Below are 14,471 nucleotides of genomic sequence, written 5' to 3'. Positions count from 1 at the left end.
CGGAATACTAGCCTAAAGGAGTAGTTACTTTACTTACAGACTTTTTGTATTTCCATAGCAACTAGCTCAACACTTTGCATAAAGAATGTTTAAAATGAGTATTTTGAGTGTAGGAATGTTCAGCTGACTACATACAAATCAGACTTAAAGAAGAAACTGATATGTAAATGCCTTTTTTCAAAGTAATTTAAGTCGTACTCCATTTCAGAATAGTTGAGAAATAACTTCTTTGCCCTACCAAGAATTATACAGTATCAGCAGTAAATACATTCTTATTACTAATTTATAATTTAGCATATTCCATGGGCACTATTTTTTATAAATTCTAGCTCATTTACCTTTAAATTTCATAACTTCAGAGAGCATATAAGATCTAATAAGTAATTCTTTCCATAGTTAGCATATAAACCATTGTAACTGATCATGAGTTTTCTCTTTTAGAAAAAAATAGCCACAGAATGAAAAACAAATCACAGGCTGACGTAAAAAAATAAATTCAACAAATTCCAGAATTATATTACTTAGCCAATCTTCTACTTGGTCCAGACTCAAATTCTTAGGTTTTTTTTTTTAATCATTTATTTTTTAATTAATTTTCCCGTTTCTCCTATGAGGTTTCAACATTTACCAAGGTTTGAGAATTTTACTCTCGTTGATCTCAACATACATTTACTCATTTGGTATACTTAAGTATACTGGCAAAGCAGTTCTGTTGTTGACATATAAGGAATGCTTAATAAAGACTCAAGTTGTGAAAACACATATAACTGGCATATAATTTATCAGTGTGTCTCTGCAGCTTACTGTTAATGAAAAGAGCAGAAAGCTTGAATGGCGGTGGTTTCGTCCCTCAGTCGTGCGCAGTTCTCTTGCACTCCCATAGACGGCAGCCCACCAGGCTCCTCCGTCCCTGGGATTCTCCAGGCAACAATACTGGAGTGGGTGGCCATTCCCTGCTCCAGAGGATCTTCCTGACCCGGGGATAGAACCTGAGTCTCCTGCACTGGCAGGTGGATTCCTTGGGTCTAATTTCAACTCTACCAGGTAACATCTTGAGCAAATTACTATTTCCTCCTCTGTAAAATGGGAATATCACCTCTCACAAGGTTGAGGACTGCCCTCCATCCTGCTGTGTACACGAAATCACTCTTAGGGAGAGTCTATGCTGAATTAAAGAAAGGTAAGAAGCATATTAAAAAGAAGAGACATTACTTTGCCAACAAAGGTCCGTCTAGTCAAGGCTATGGTTTTTCCAGTGGTCATGTATGGATGTGAGAGTTGGACTGTGAAGAAGGCTGAGCGCCAAAGAATTGATGCTTTTGAACTGTGGTGTTGGAGAAGACTCTTGAGAGTCCCTTGGACTGCAAGGAGATCCAACCAGTCCATTCTGAAGGAGATCAGCCCTGGGATTTCTTTGGAAGGACTGATGCTAAAGCTGAAGCTCCAGTACTTTGGCCACCTCATGCGAAGAGGTGACTCATTGGAAAAGACCCTGATCCTGGGAGGGATTGGGGGCAGGAGGAGAAGGGGACGACCGAGGATGAAATGGCTGGATGGCATCACCGACTCGATGGACGTGAGTCTGCGTGAACTCCGGGAATTGGTGATGGACAGGGAGGCCTGGCGCGCTGCAGTCCATGGGGTCGCAAAGAGTCGGACACGACTGAACTGAAATGAAAGAAGTATGTACTGAAGCATAAAGTATCAGCATTCAGAGACCACCTAAGAACCATCACAATGCCATCCACTTTATCTGGAGGCAGCTGATGTTGACAGACTGACAAGATAAACCTAAGCCAAAGTATTTTGCCAAGTTAAAGCTAATCCTAAAAGGTCACATACTGTGTGATTCTGTTTATATAACAGCCCCATGACAATACCATAGAGATGGAAACAAAATCACAGAGATGAGGGTCGCCAGGAATTAAGGATGTGTGGGGAGAAAGGTGCATATGAACACAGTGTGGTAGCAGGCAGGGATCTTTGGGGTGATGGAGTAGTTGTCTGCACCTTGATTACAGTGGTGGCTACAGAAATATGCTCACGGGTTCAATACTGTGTTTCTATGACAACGCAACCAATGGCAGAAACTGGGTGGAGGGGCAGGGCCCTGTGTAACTCACTGCAAATCTGTGATTATTCCAAAATAAAAATACTACTTTAAAAAGGTAAGCCAAGGGGAAAATTCAAGAGCCTAATTTGGGTAGCATAGTTTGAAAACATTACACAAATAATGCAGTTTCTTGGAGATCACGCTCTAACCGGGCATGCGATTGTGGCCGGCTCTGTTGCAAGTGCATGCGTGAGGGCCCTCCGATCTTTCTGGGACTGAACGGCCGATGCGTATCACTACAGTGAACCAAAGCAGAGATCCCACTCTGCCAGCTACAGGATTCCTCACCGAAGTCACTGTCATCGTCCACGAGGATAATTTCATGAAGAAGCCGGGCTGGCGTGCGGTCCAGGACACTGTGTACCGTTCGGAGCAAGGCAGACAAAGCTTCATTGTAGAAACAAATAACAACGCTAGCAACTGGCAGATCCACCGGGTAAGACTTGTCTTTACATCTGTAAAGACGAATATCAGAAAATGCTGACATTTCAAAAAGCTCGAATGTTTTAGGTTATCATTCACTGAACATTAACTGCTCCCTTGTTGAGCCTCTTCTTTACATCATTAACAATTTTTATTAAAAAGCGGCTAAGGAATTAATGTGGCTTCTTATTCAAGAGTTTTATAATTGTTAATTATTTCTGCCTCCATTTCCTGCTACTCTGCTTATTTTTAAGTCAATTCAAGTTTTTAAAACTTGAATTTTTTCTTCTTTGGTACAGAGGTTACACAAAAATGTGTTTTTACTGAAATCACTGCAGTTTTTAATGCAGCACTCAACAGCTGATGTTCAGTTTCTTCTCAATGAGGTTTCAAAAGGAAATATGAATATCTGTATTTGAAAATTTTAATTTTTGCTCAATCATATAAAAAGATTTGAGTAAACTATGACATATATCAGGTTAATGGACGAGCTTCCATGTAAGCAACTCTTTGATTTAAAAAAGGTTAGGTGGCTTTAAATGACCACAATAAAAAAAAAAAAAAAGAAACCACTGACAAAAAATAAAATCTGGAATTCCATCTTCTTCTGCACAGCATACAATGCCTTACAACTGGGGCCTACCTACTTTCAGCCTCTTGCCATTCTTTCACTACAGGCAAACAGAACTGTTTCAATCCCTTTGACAAACGGTGTATCTGCTGCCTCAGCCTGTTCCCAGTCAGGGGACAACCCTGGGGTACAGCACGGCTCAGCTGTCCCTCTGACGCCGCCCCTGGTGGTTCTGGTGTGGCGGCCCGTCTCACCCGTTCCTATCACAGCCTTCATTCTTGTGCTACTGTAATTACTCACTTCCTTATCAACCTCCCCCGACAGATACTAAGCCCTGTGAACCGAGGGGCTATGTCTTATTTTATTTCCAGGGCCTAACAGAGTGTCCAGCAAACAGAAGGTGCTGAAACAGATCTGTAGAGTGAATGACTGATTGACCATATGAAAAAAAAAAACCCTTTGAAAAAACAAAAAGAATGAAAACAGAAAAGTGAGATCACGAGTAGAATTCTTCACTGATGTGAATTCCTTTTTGTTATGAATCCACTAAACAAACATTTAAAATAAACATATCCTCAGAAGGTTACTTAATTATATGCAATTAGTACCTCCCTCCTTTCCCCCATTATTTTATATTTCAAAAGAAACACAGCAAGCTCTAGAACCCTGTCAGTACAATCTCAGACCATGTGGCTTCAAGCATAGTAAGAGTGGAAATAAATCTGTCTTAAATTTTCTAGTATCCTGAATGACGAAGCCTAATTGCAGATTATTACCACCACCCCCGTGACTTATTCTACCGCACTAGAAGCACTGTGTTATTAAAATGGCGAGCAGAAACCAAGAAGGAGCGTACGCTGCATTCCTCGTATCTGGCACGTCTCTGTGGTAGCCCAAGCGGTTACTGATGAGCATGTTGAAGGCATGTTTCTGATAGCCCAAGTCTCTCAACTCCTGATCACGTTCATTAAAAATCATACCTGCAAAAGAATGAAGTCACAGCCAGTGAATTAAATCTGGGAATGGATGCTACAGTCCCTGTCATGACCTCAAGAACATCTTGGGGGTTTCCACTGTGGTGCAGTGGGTAAGAATCCGCCTGCCAATGCAGGCAGCACGGGTTAAACCCCTGGTCCAGGAAGATCCCACGTGCCACGGAGCAACTAAGCTGTGCACCAAAGCACTGAGCGTGCACTCCAGAGCTCGTGAGCCCCAGCTACTGAGCACAGGTGCTGCAACCTGAAGCCCAGGTGCCCAGGCCTGTGCTCCGCAGCAAGAGGACCATCGCAGGGAGACGCCCACTCGCCACAACTGGAGGAAGCCCAAGCAAAGCAACAGTGCAGCCCAAAAAAGTGAATGAACAACAAAAGTTAAAGAAAAAGAAAGTCTTGGCTTTCACTTCTTATAAACAGGTAATAGCCATGCTTCTCAAACCTAGTTTGTCTCCATTTTCAAAAAACTATATCAAGGTTTAAGTCAAATTTTCCTCAGTTTAGCTCAGAAAGCAAGCGTACCTTAACCATAAATTATGGCTCAATAGCCATAATTTAAGAATATTTTCAAGAAAAAAAAAATAAAAACTTACCTATGACCAAGAGAAAAAGACACTTAATGATGATTTATACCATAAAAACAACAGATTACAGAACCCCATATGGATCTCAACAACCCCCAATTAACTGGGCAAGGGGGTTTTTTGGTTCTGTTTTCTAGAAAAACTTTTTTACCCCAAGTTTTTATATGGACTCTTCCCCTAGAAAATTAAGACTACTGATAACCCTTTCTGTAAAAAGTCTCCAGTTCCAGACTTTAATCAATTTCAGAGTCAAGAAGGTCCACCACAGAGCTAATCTAAATCACTATAATTTAACAACTTTGCTCTCACACTGTCAGAAATCTCACCTTTACCTAGAACAGTAAGCTTCCTTTTGCTTTCTCTTCCCCACATCAAACATTTAGCCTCTCCTCACAGAATGACTTCCCTGTAATAGCATTTCCTGAAGTCGAGTCATGGAAAACTAATTCCACTGGACATTCAGTTCAGTTCAGTCGCTCAGTCGTGTCCAACTCTTTGCGACCCCATGAATCGCAGCACACCAGGCCTCCCTGTCCATCACCAACTCCCAGAGTTCACTCAGATTCACATCCATCAAGTCCGTGATGCCATCCAGCCATCTCATCCTCTGTCATCCCCTTCTCCTCCTGCCCCCAAACCCTCCCAGCATCAGAGTCTTTTTCAATGAGTCAACTCTTCGCATGAGGTGGCCAAAGTATTGGAGTTTCAGCTTCAGCATCATTCCTTCCAAAGAAATCCCAGGGCTGACCTCCTTCAGAATGGACTGGTTGGATCTCCTTGCAGTCCAAGGGACTCTCAAGAGTCTTCTCCAACACCACAGTTCAAATGCATCAATTCTTCGGCACTAAGCTTTCTTCACAGTCCAACTCTCACATCCATACATGACCACAGGAAAAACCATAGCCTTGACTAGATGGACCTTTGTTGGCAAAGTAATGTCTCTGCTTTTGAATATGCTATCTAGGTTGGTCATAACTTTCCTTCCAAGGAGTAAGTGTCTTTTAATTTCATGGCTGCAATCACCATCTGCAGTGATTTTGGAGCCCCAAAAAATAAAGTCTGACACTGTTTCCACTGTTTCCCCATCTATTTCCCATGAAGTGATGGGACCAGATGCCATGATCTTCGTTTTCTGAATGTTGAGCTTTAAGCCAACTTTTTCACTCTCCTCTTTCACTTTCAAGAGGCTCTTTAGTTCCTCTTCACTTTCTGCCATGAGGGTGGTGTCATCTGCATATCTGAGGTGATTGATATTTCTCCTGGCAATCTTGATTCCAGCTTGTGCTTCCTCCAGCTCAGCGTTTCTCATGATGTACTCTGCATAGAAATTAAATAAGCGGGGTGACACTATACAGCCTTGACGTACTCCTTTTCCTATTTGGAACCAGTCTGTTGTTCCATGTCCAGTTCTAACTGTTGCTTCCTGACCTGCATACAGATTTCTCAAGAAGCAGGTCAGGTGGTCTTGGTATTCCCAACTCTTTCAGAATTGTCCACAGTTTATAGTGATCCACACAATCAAAGGCTTTGGCATAGTCAGTAAAGCAGAAATAGATGTTTTTCTGGAACTCTCTTGCTTTTTCCATGATCCAGCGGATGTTGTCAATTTGACCTCTGGTTCCTCTGCCTTTTCTAAAACCAGCTTGAACATCTGCAAGTTCACGTTCGTGTATTGCTGAAGCCTGGCTTGGAGAATTTTGAGCATTACTTTATTAGTAGCAGTTAAAAAGAAGAAAAAGATTTCACGGCCAAATACTCAGGAAAACATCGGATTTTAAAAGTTAAGTAAGGGAGTTCCCTGGTGGTCCAGGGGTTAGGACTGAGCACTTTCACTGCCACATTTTTTTTTTTTTTTTGGTATGGGCAAATAATAACAGGAAAAAATTAAAGCTGAGTAGACTTTTGTTCTTAAGAATGCTGTTTTACAGATACACAGGCGTGAGGGGATGAAATACAGAATGCAGTGTTTTCCCAATTTATTATTTGATTTATCCCGAAGATTTTTTTCTAAGGGTTTTATGGTCTTTGATCCACTCTGAGTTAATTTAATACCATATGAGGTAAGGGTTCAACTTCATTCCTTGGCATGGGGATATCTAATTGGCCCAGCACCATTTGCTGAAAAGACCATCCTTTCCACATTAGCTGCTCTAAGCACCCCTTTCTGAAAACCAACTGACCACACATGTTACTTGTTCTTAGGCGTTACCATAGATGCTACTTGACCACAGATGTCGGAGGGTATATTTTTGGATTCTCAGTCTATCCTGAGATGTACGTATCTTTCCTTATGCCAGTATCAGACTGTTAGGAAGTTTTGAAATAAACAAGTGTGTGTTCTCCAACTTTGTTCTTTTTCAAGACTTCAGAGCACCCTGCAATTCCTTATCAACTTTAGACTCAGCTATTCCATCTTTTCAACAAAGGCCATTGGGATTTTGATAAGATTTACATTCAATGTGAGTTGCTTTGGGTGGCACTGACATTTTAACAGTATTAAGCATTCCATCCATGAGCCTAGGACGTCTTTCTATTTATTTAGGTCTATTTTTATTTCTTTCAGTTGTGCTCTGCAGCACAACTGATGTACAAATCTTATACCTCCTTGGCTAGATTTATTCTTAAGTGCTTCTTTCTGATTCCACTGTAAATGAGATTATTCTCTTAATTTTACTTTTGGACTGTTTATCACTAATGTCCAGAAATACAACTAGCTTTTGTGTGTGGATCTTATACCCTGTGACTTTGCTGAATTCATTTATTAGCTCTAATTGTTTTGTGATCTTTAGGATCTTTTATAAAGAATTTACTGTTTCAGATGGGTAATTTGAGTTTGTCACTTCAAACATCTACAATTCTACGATATTCAAAGGCAAAGTCCATTAAAAATGGCAAACCCAATGTTACAACTTTATAAAAATTTTATAAAAATTACTATAAACAAAAAATTAGAAAAATTTCCATTAATGCCTTTAAAAAGGTCCCAATGGCTGTTTGAAAATTAATAGAAGGTATATTTTATGAAAAATAAAGTAAAAGCTTCCTTTTCCTCATATAATTTTCAATACTTTTGACCTCCTGTGTTAGGAAATAATTCAGTTCTAGGAACTGATGGAATCTGGTTTTCCATTTCCTTTATATTCTGTGGCTCTTTCGATCTCTCACTATATGCTTTTACTCTTACTTATTATTTGATTCTTCAATGAAGATCAAAGTTCTTAAGTTTTAAAGACAACCAAAATGGCTCATATATCCCTTAGAATAAAATTTGCTGAAACCAGTACTCTAGAACTGCAGTGTTCAGTCTTGCTTCCAAACTGAACAGAATGTAATTTTTGAAGAATAAAAAAACTCCTATATTTAATAAATATATTCCAGCACCTTAATAATTCTTCTAAGTAGAAATCTTTTTAGATACAAGTAGTCCCAAGGCCACGGCACCCCACTCGAGTACTCTTGCCTGGAAAATCCCATGGATGGAGGAGCTTGGTGGGCTGCAGTCCATGGGGTCACACAGAGTCAGACACGACTGAACTGACTTAGCAGCAGCAGTAGCAGTCTCAATTCTAAACCCAGTGGCTTATGTCCTACCTTAACTCTGCCTTTCAAAATATGTTAAAATAGTCACTTTTCAACCATTGCTTTTCCTTATTAAATAATGCTAGCAATTAAAATCTTCCCCCATAGGTTCCATTTTCTTTCCAACCACTTAATTTTTCTTCCTTTCTGCCCTCTCCCTCCTCCCTCCAATTCTGGACCTCACAGTTTCTGCAAAGTCTTCATAAAATATTGAAGACTTTGGAACAAAATAGAATATAACTCCCTACTGTGTCTGAACAAAATAGAATATAACTGAACAAAATAGAATATAACTCCCTACTGTGTCTGCAAAAATCACAGGACCCCAGGTAGTTCATGAACAAAATACATCAGTACAGAAAAATGTCACATGTCTAGTCCTCTGAACAACACGTGATTTAAAGAATATGTGCACTTCCCACGATGAAATACTTCGACACATTGCTAGCAAATATCAGGTACACTCACTTACCCAATTCAGAAGAGAACTTCATGTTGCCTCTTTCTGGATCTTCAACATGATCATCTATCATATCATCAATTTTGTTTGCTTTGAACTGTGATTCTAGACTTGGACCTCGAGTGAAACGGGGATAAAATTTTTTGGGGAATGGTCCGTGGGGCCCAGACCCCTTGATGGGCACATTCTTAAGTGGCTGAGTCACTTCACTGAAGTTGAAATAAATAAAAAGCAAAAGCGTCCAGGCTGCAGATGTAAAAAGGCATCCGTAACAGAAATATCGAACTGTGACACTTCCCATTATAGACCTAGCATTGCTGAAGGGCCATTTTCAATTTCCTGAAAGAGAAGGGTAAATACGTTAGACACTTTAAGACACTGAAAAATCAAACACCAATTTTATAGTCACTGTTTCCCAAACTCCCAAGTAACACTTCTGAACAATTTACTTAGGACCCCATGTGCGTCATTAACAAAGAGTCAAATGTAAGAAGATACAGGGATAGCACTGAATAAAAAAATAAAGGAATTCAACAATTAAAACCACAGACCAGTTGTGTTAGTACTGAGAAAACCAACAGCAGCAATAGAGTTGACTTATTCATCTGCCCAGGTTAATGGATACCTACTTCTTCACCTTTGATCTGGACCACTTTCACTTTGCTCATATTTTTGAGGTTCCAACTTTTCATAAGTAAAACGTAAGTACTGCACAAATCATGACAGCACATCTAAGGTCCCCTCTAACTGTAAAATTATAAGACTACATCTTTTAATCCAAGGATATTAAAATCTGTTATTATAAATAAGCAACTTTTTAAAAGTTTAACCTTCCAATCAAAGATTAAACCTGCCCTAATGCCCACTCTAGATTCAACAGTTTCATTTCAAATTTATAACTGAAAGAGTTCAAATAATCCCATTTTCCCTCTCCTCACGATGTCCTATAAACAACAGGGCACTGAACAGCAATGTTTTCCTGAGCTTCTTGTAATATCAGGTCTTCAAGGAGTCTTCACACAGCCCCCTCAGGAACTGTTTGTAAAGAGCCCACTGCAAATATAAAATCGTTTCACTGAGCGTGAGAGCAGAGAAACAGTATTTAAGTCATGTACAAACAGAAGAAATCTACAAAGCAATACTACTTATACGTTACTAACTTCTATAGCATAAAATAATTTTTTTCAAAAATTATCATGCCCCCCAAACCAGGACAAAGCAAATCAGCATCAGTAAGCTCCAACTCAAAAATTAAGCTGTTTTGTACAATGTTATGCCAAAAGCCCAAAAGACAGCAAATGGTTCAATTTCTTAACTATCTGCCAACCAAAAACTATTAGTTCTTTCACCACATGTCAATTCAAAAGCTTGAAAGACAAAAGAAAACACCCGTACCCAAACAATCAAAAACATCCCACAACAGTAGCACCAGTGGAAAATGACGGCCGCACAAAAGGAGAGTCAGACACCACGGTGCTGCCAGCACTCTTTCAGTTAGAGAGGGACACAGAAAAAGGCCCCCTTTATTTGCAAGTAGAAGAAAACTTTCTCTAAGCAAAGTGAATGGAGCCATTAAGACAAAGGAAAATATTAAAGTTACAAATTTGTAAATTTGCAACAAAATGTTGCAGACAATACTGAGTAGAAACATTTAGGTGAAACATTCAGTTCAGTTAGTCAGTCACTCAGTCCAGTCACTCACCCCTGTCTGACTCTTGACTCTGACCCCATGGACTGCAACACACCAGGCCTCCCTGTCCATCACCAATACCCAGAGCTTGCTCAAACTCATGTGCATCGAGTCAGTGATCCCATCCAAACATCTCATCCTCTGTCATCTCCTCCTCCTGCCCTCTACCTTTCCCAGCATCAGGGTCTTTTCCAATGAGTCAGTTCTTCACATCAGGTGGCCAAAGTATTGGAGTTTCAGCTTCAGTATCAGTCCTTCCAATGAATAGTCAGGACAGGTACTCACAAGAGTCTTCTCCAACACCACAGTTCAAAAGCATCAATTCTTCGGGCTCAGCTTTCTTTGCAGTCCAACTCTCACATCCATATATGACTACTGGAAAAACCATAGCCTTGACTAGACAGCCCTTTGTTGGCAAAGTACTGTCTCTGCTTTTTAATATTCTGTCTAGGTTGGTCATAGTGAGAGAGTCAATTTCTAGGCAGGTTGATAAGAAGTCCAGGATCCCTGAGGAGGAGAAGAGAGTCTGGTGCTCTGGAAGTGGAGATAGGTGTCTAGAATTCTCAAGGAAGAGGAAAAGACATTTCTTTCTCTCTCTCCCTCTCCCTCCCTCTCTCTCTCTCTTTCTCTCTCTCTCTCTCTACATTCCTTAGTCCCAGTCACAGAAAACTAAAAAGAAACTTTTTTTCTTTAAGCCTGGAACTGATGATTACACAACAAACAACTATACTAAGGATTATATAAAAACAATGTATCCTGCTTGAGGACAGTTTCTTCTTCCTGAAAACCTTCTGGCTAATCCTGTTATCTTAAAATGTAAACTGTGGGTCTAGTAAGATCTTTACATTCTTTGACTTATTGTAATAAGACATTCTTTTGACTTATTGTAATAACTAATTAAAACAGTATATAACTCCCTTGCTAAGACTAGTGAGGTGGGCATTCTCCATTCCCTTCTGAGGTCTCTGTCAGAACCTTTCTCTGTCCCTTTTCGTATTTTAATAAAACTCTGCTACACAAAAGCACTTGAGTGATCAAGCCTGGTCCTGAAACTAAATCTTTGGAGATCAAGAATCTGACACTGTTCACCATAAACTATCAATAGCTTTTCTTCCAAGGAGCAAACATCTTTTAATTTCATGGCTGCAGTCACCAGCTGCAGTGATTTTGGAGCCCCCAAAAATAAAGTCTGTCACTGTTTACCCATCTATTTGCCATGAAGTGATGGGATCGGATGCCGTGATCTTCGTTTGCTGAAGTGGAGTTTTAAGCCAACTTTTTCACTCTCCTCTCACTTGCATGGAGGATCTCTAGTTCTTTGTTTTCTGCTCTGCACATCTGAGCTTATTGGTACTTCTCCCAGCAATCTTCATTCCAGCTTGTGCATCATCCAGCCCAGCATTTCACGTGATGTACTTGCGTATGTTAGATACGCAGGGTGACAGTACACAATCTTGACGTACTCCTTTCCCAACTTGGAACCAGTCCATTGTTCCATGTTCAATTCTAACTGTTGATTCTTGACCTGCACACAGATTTCTCAGGAGGCAGGTAAATGGTCTGGTGGCATTCTCATCTCTTGAAGAATTTTCCACAGTTTGTTGTGATCCAGAAAGTCAAAGGCTTTGGCGTAGTTAATAAAGCAAAAGTAGATATTTTTCTGGAACTCTCTTGCTTGTTCTATGATCCAACAGGTGTTGGCAATTTGATCTCTGGTTCCTCTGCCTTTTCTAAATCCAGTTTGAACATCTGGAAGTTCTCAGTTCACATACTCTTGAAGCCTCACTTGGAGAATTTTGAGCATTACTTTGCTAGCCTGTGAGATGAGTGTAATTCTGTGGTATAGTCTGAGCATTCTTTGGCATCACCTTTCTTTGGGACTAGAATAAAAACTGACTTTTTAAATATAAGTTTATTTATTTTAATTGGAGGCTAATTACTTTACAATATTGTACTGGTTTTGCCATACATCAACATGAATCTGCCACGGGTGTACACGTGTTCCCCATCCTGAACCCTCCTCCCATCCCTCTGGGTCATCCCAGTGCACCAGCCCCAAGCATCCTGTATCATGCATTGAACCTGGACTGGCGATTCGTTTCACATATGATATGATACATGTGAAAACTGACTTTTCCAGTCCTATGAACACAGCTGAGTTTTCCAAATGTGCTGACATACTGAGTGCAGCACTTTCATAGCTTCATCTTTTAGGATCTGAAATAGCTCAGCTGGAATTTCATCACCTCCACTAGCTTTGTTCCTAATGATGCTTCCTAAGGCCCACTTAACTTTGCATTCCAGGATGTCTGGCTCTGGTGAGTGATCAGATCATCGTGGTTATCTGGGTTATGAAGATCTTTTTTGTACAGTTCTTCTGTGTATTCCTGCCACCTCTTAATATCTTCTGCTTCTGTTAGGTCCATACCATGTCTGTCCTTTATTGTGCCCATCCTTGTATGAAATACTCCCTTGGTATCTCTAATTTTCTTGAAGAGAGCTCCAGTCTTTCCCATTCTATTGTTTTTCACTATTTCTTTGCACTGATCACTAAGGAAGGCTTTCTTATCTCTCCTTGCTGTTCTCTGGAACTCTGCATTCAGATGGGTATATCTTTCCTTTTCTCCTTTGCCTTCAGCTTCTCTTCTTTTCTCAGCTATTTGTAAGGCCTCCTCAGACAACCATTTTGACTTTTTGCATTTCTTTTTCTTGGGGATGGTCTTACCACTGCCTCCTGGACAATGTCACGAACCTCTGTCCACAGTTCTTCAGTGCAACATTAGATTTTAACTAAAACAGGCGTTATAACTTCCTAAAATATTTGCTTGGAGATAGAGAAAAAACAAGCAAATAATAAGAAAAACAAAAGCACTAATTCTTCAAAAGGCCATGAAATTCTTTAGTTTAAGACTTAACCTCATGGGACTTCCCTGGTGGTCCAATGCCTAAGAATCAGGGTGTCATTGCAGGGGACATGGGTTCGATCCCTGGTCCAGAAACTAAGATCCCTCCTTAGTTGCCATGGAGCAACTAAGCCCATGTATGACAACTACCCACACGCCTTAGAGCCTGTACTCTGCAACAAGAGAAGTCACTGTACAGCCACACAGAGCCTGTGTCCCCCAACAAAGACCTAGCACAGCCAAAAAATAAATAGTAATAAAAAGACTACCTGTACAGGCTGCTCTGATTTCATAAAGAACTGTGAGTAAGAAGCCAATCTCTTCTTCAACTGTGTTCAGTTCAATTCAGTCACTCAGTTGTGTCCGACTCTTTGCGACCTCATGAATTGCAGCACGCCAGGCCTCCCTGTCCATCACCAAATGAGTCAACTCTCCCATCCATACTTCAACTGCGTAAGGAGATTTATATTGAGATCGTTATCCTCAAACCACTCCAGGCCTTCCCACTTCAACCTCGGCCTCCCTGACAGGGAGCACAGAAGGGAGCATGCACAAGGGAGCCGGAGAGGAAGCCAGCCAACACTTCCAACCACAGAGAAGCCAGAGCGTGCTAATCCAGGGCTCTGCCATTAAGCAGCTCGGGACAACAGGGGAAGGTTAGGGCTCAACAAATGTTAACTTTTTCTTCATTAGGTCTAATTTTAAAAGATAACATGAAAGGTATTTGTGACCCCTGTTCCTTACAATGATCTAAAAGTCCCTATGTAATACTCCAACTGTTATCTCCCACTATTTTCGTTCTCATTCCTTCATCCTAGACACAGTCTCCTTAGTTTAGTTCAGTTGCTCAATCGTGCCCGACTCTTTGCCACCCCATGAATTGCAGCACGCCAGGCCTCCCTGTCCATCACCAACTCCCAGAGTTCACTCAGATTCACGTCCATCAAGTCAGTGATGCCATCCAGCCATCTCATCCTCTGTCATCCCCTTCTCCTCCTGCCCCCAATCCCTCCAGGCATCAAAGTCTTTTCCAATGAGTCAACTCTTCTCATAAGATGGCCAAAGTACTGGAGTTTCAGCTTTAGCATCATTCCTTCCAAAGAAATCCCAGGGCTGATCTCCTTCAGAATGGACTGGTTGGATCTCCTTGCAGTCC

At 40.7% G+C, this 14,471-nt stretch overlaps 1 protein-coding gene across 2 annotated transcripts in view; it reads right to left on the bottom strand.

Annotated features, from left to right (window-relative positions):
* GALNT11 (polypeptide N-acetylgalactosaminyltransferase 11) overlaps positions 1 to 14,471 on the bottom strand; it is a 53,846-nt gene that overhangs the window by 17,649 nt on the left and 21,726 nt on the right. For both annotated transcript variants that reach the window (XM_040260125.1, XM_040260126.1), the window contains exons 2-4: positions 8,735 to 9,061; positions 3,964 to 4,087; positions 2,402 to 2,568 (exon numbers count right to left, since the gene is read on the bottom strand). In XM_040260125.1, the coding sequence (XP_040116059.1) occupies positions 2,402 to 2,568; positions 3,964 to 4,087; positions 8,735 to 9,023 (580 nt within the window). In that variant the 5' untranslated portion in view covers positions 9,024 to 9,061. The remainder of the gene's footprint in view (positions 1 to 2,401; positions 2,569 to 3,963; positions 4,088 to 8,734; positions 9,062 to 14,471) is intronic.

The sequence above is a fragment of the Oryx dammah genome, unplaced genomic scaffold, assembly GCF_014754425.2.
Source record: "Oryx dammah isolate SB20612 unplaced genomic scaffold, SCBI_Odam_1.1 HiC_scaffold_18, whole genome shotgun sequence".
NCBI classification, from domain to species: Eukaryota; Metazoa; Chordata; class Mammalia; order Artiodactyla; family Bovidae; genus Oryx; species Oryx dammah.
Note: the sequence above shows the minus strand (reverse complement) of the source record. Positions and strands in the feature narration are given on the sequence as shown.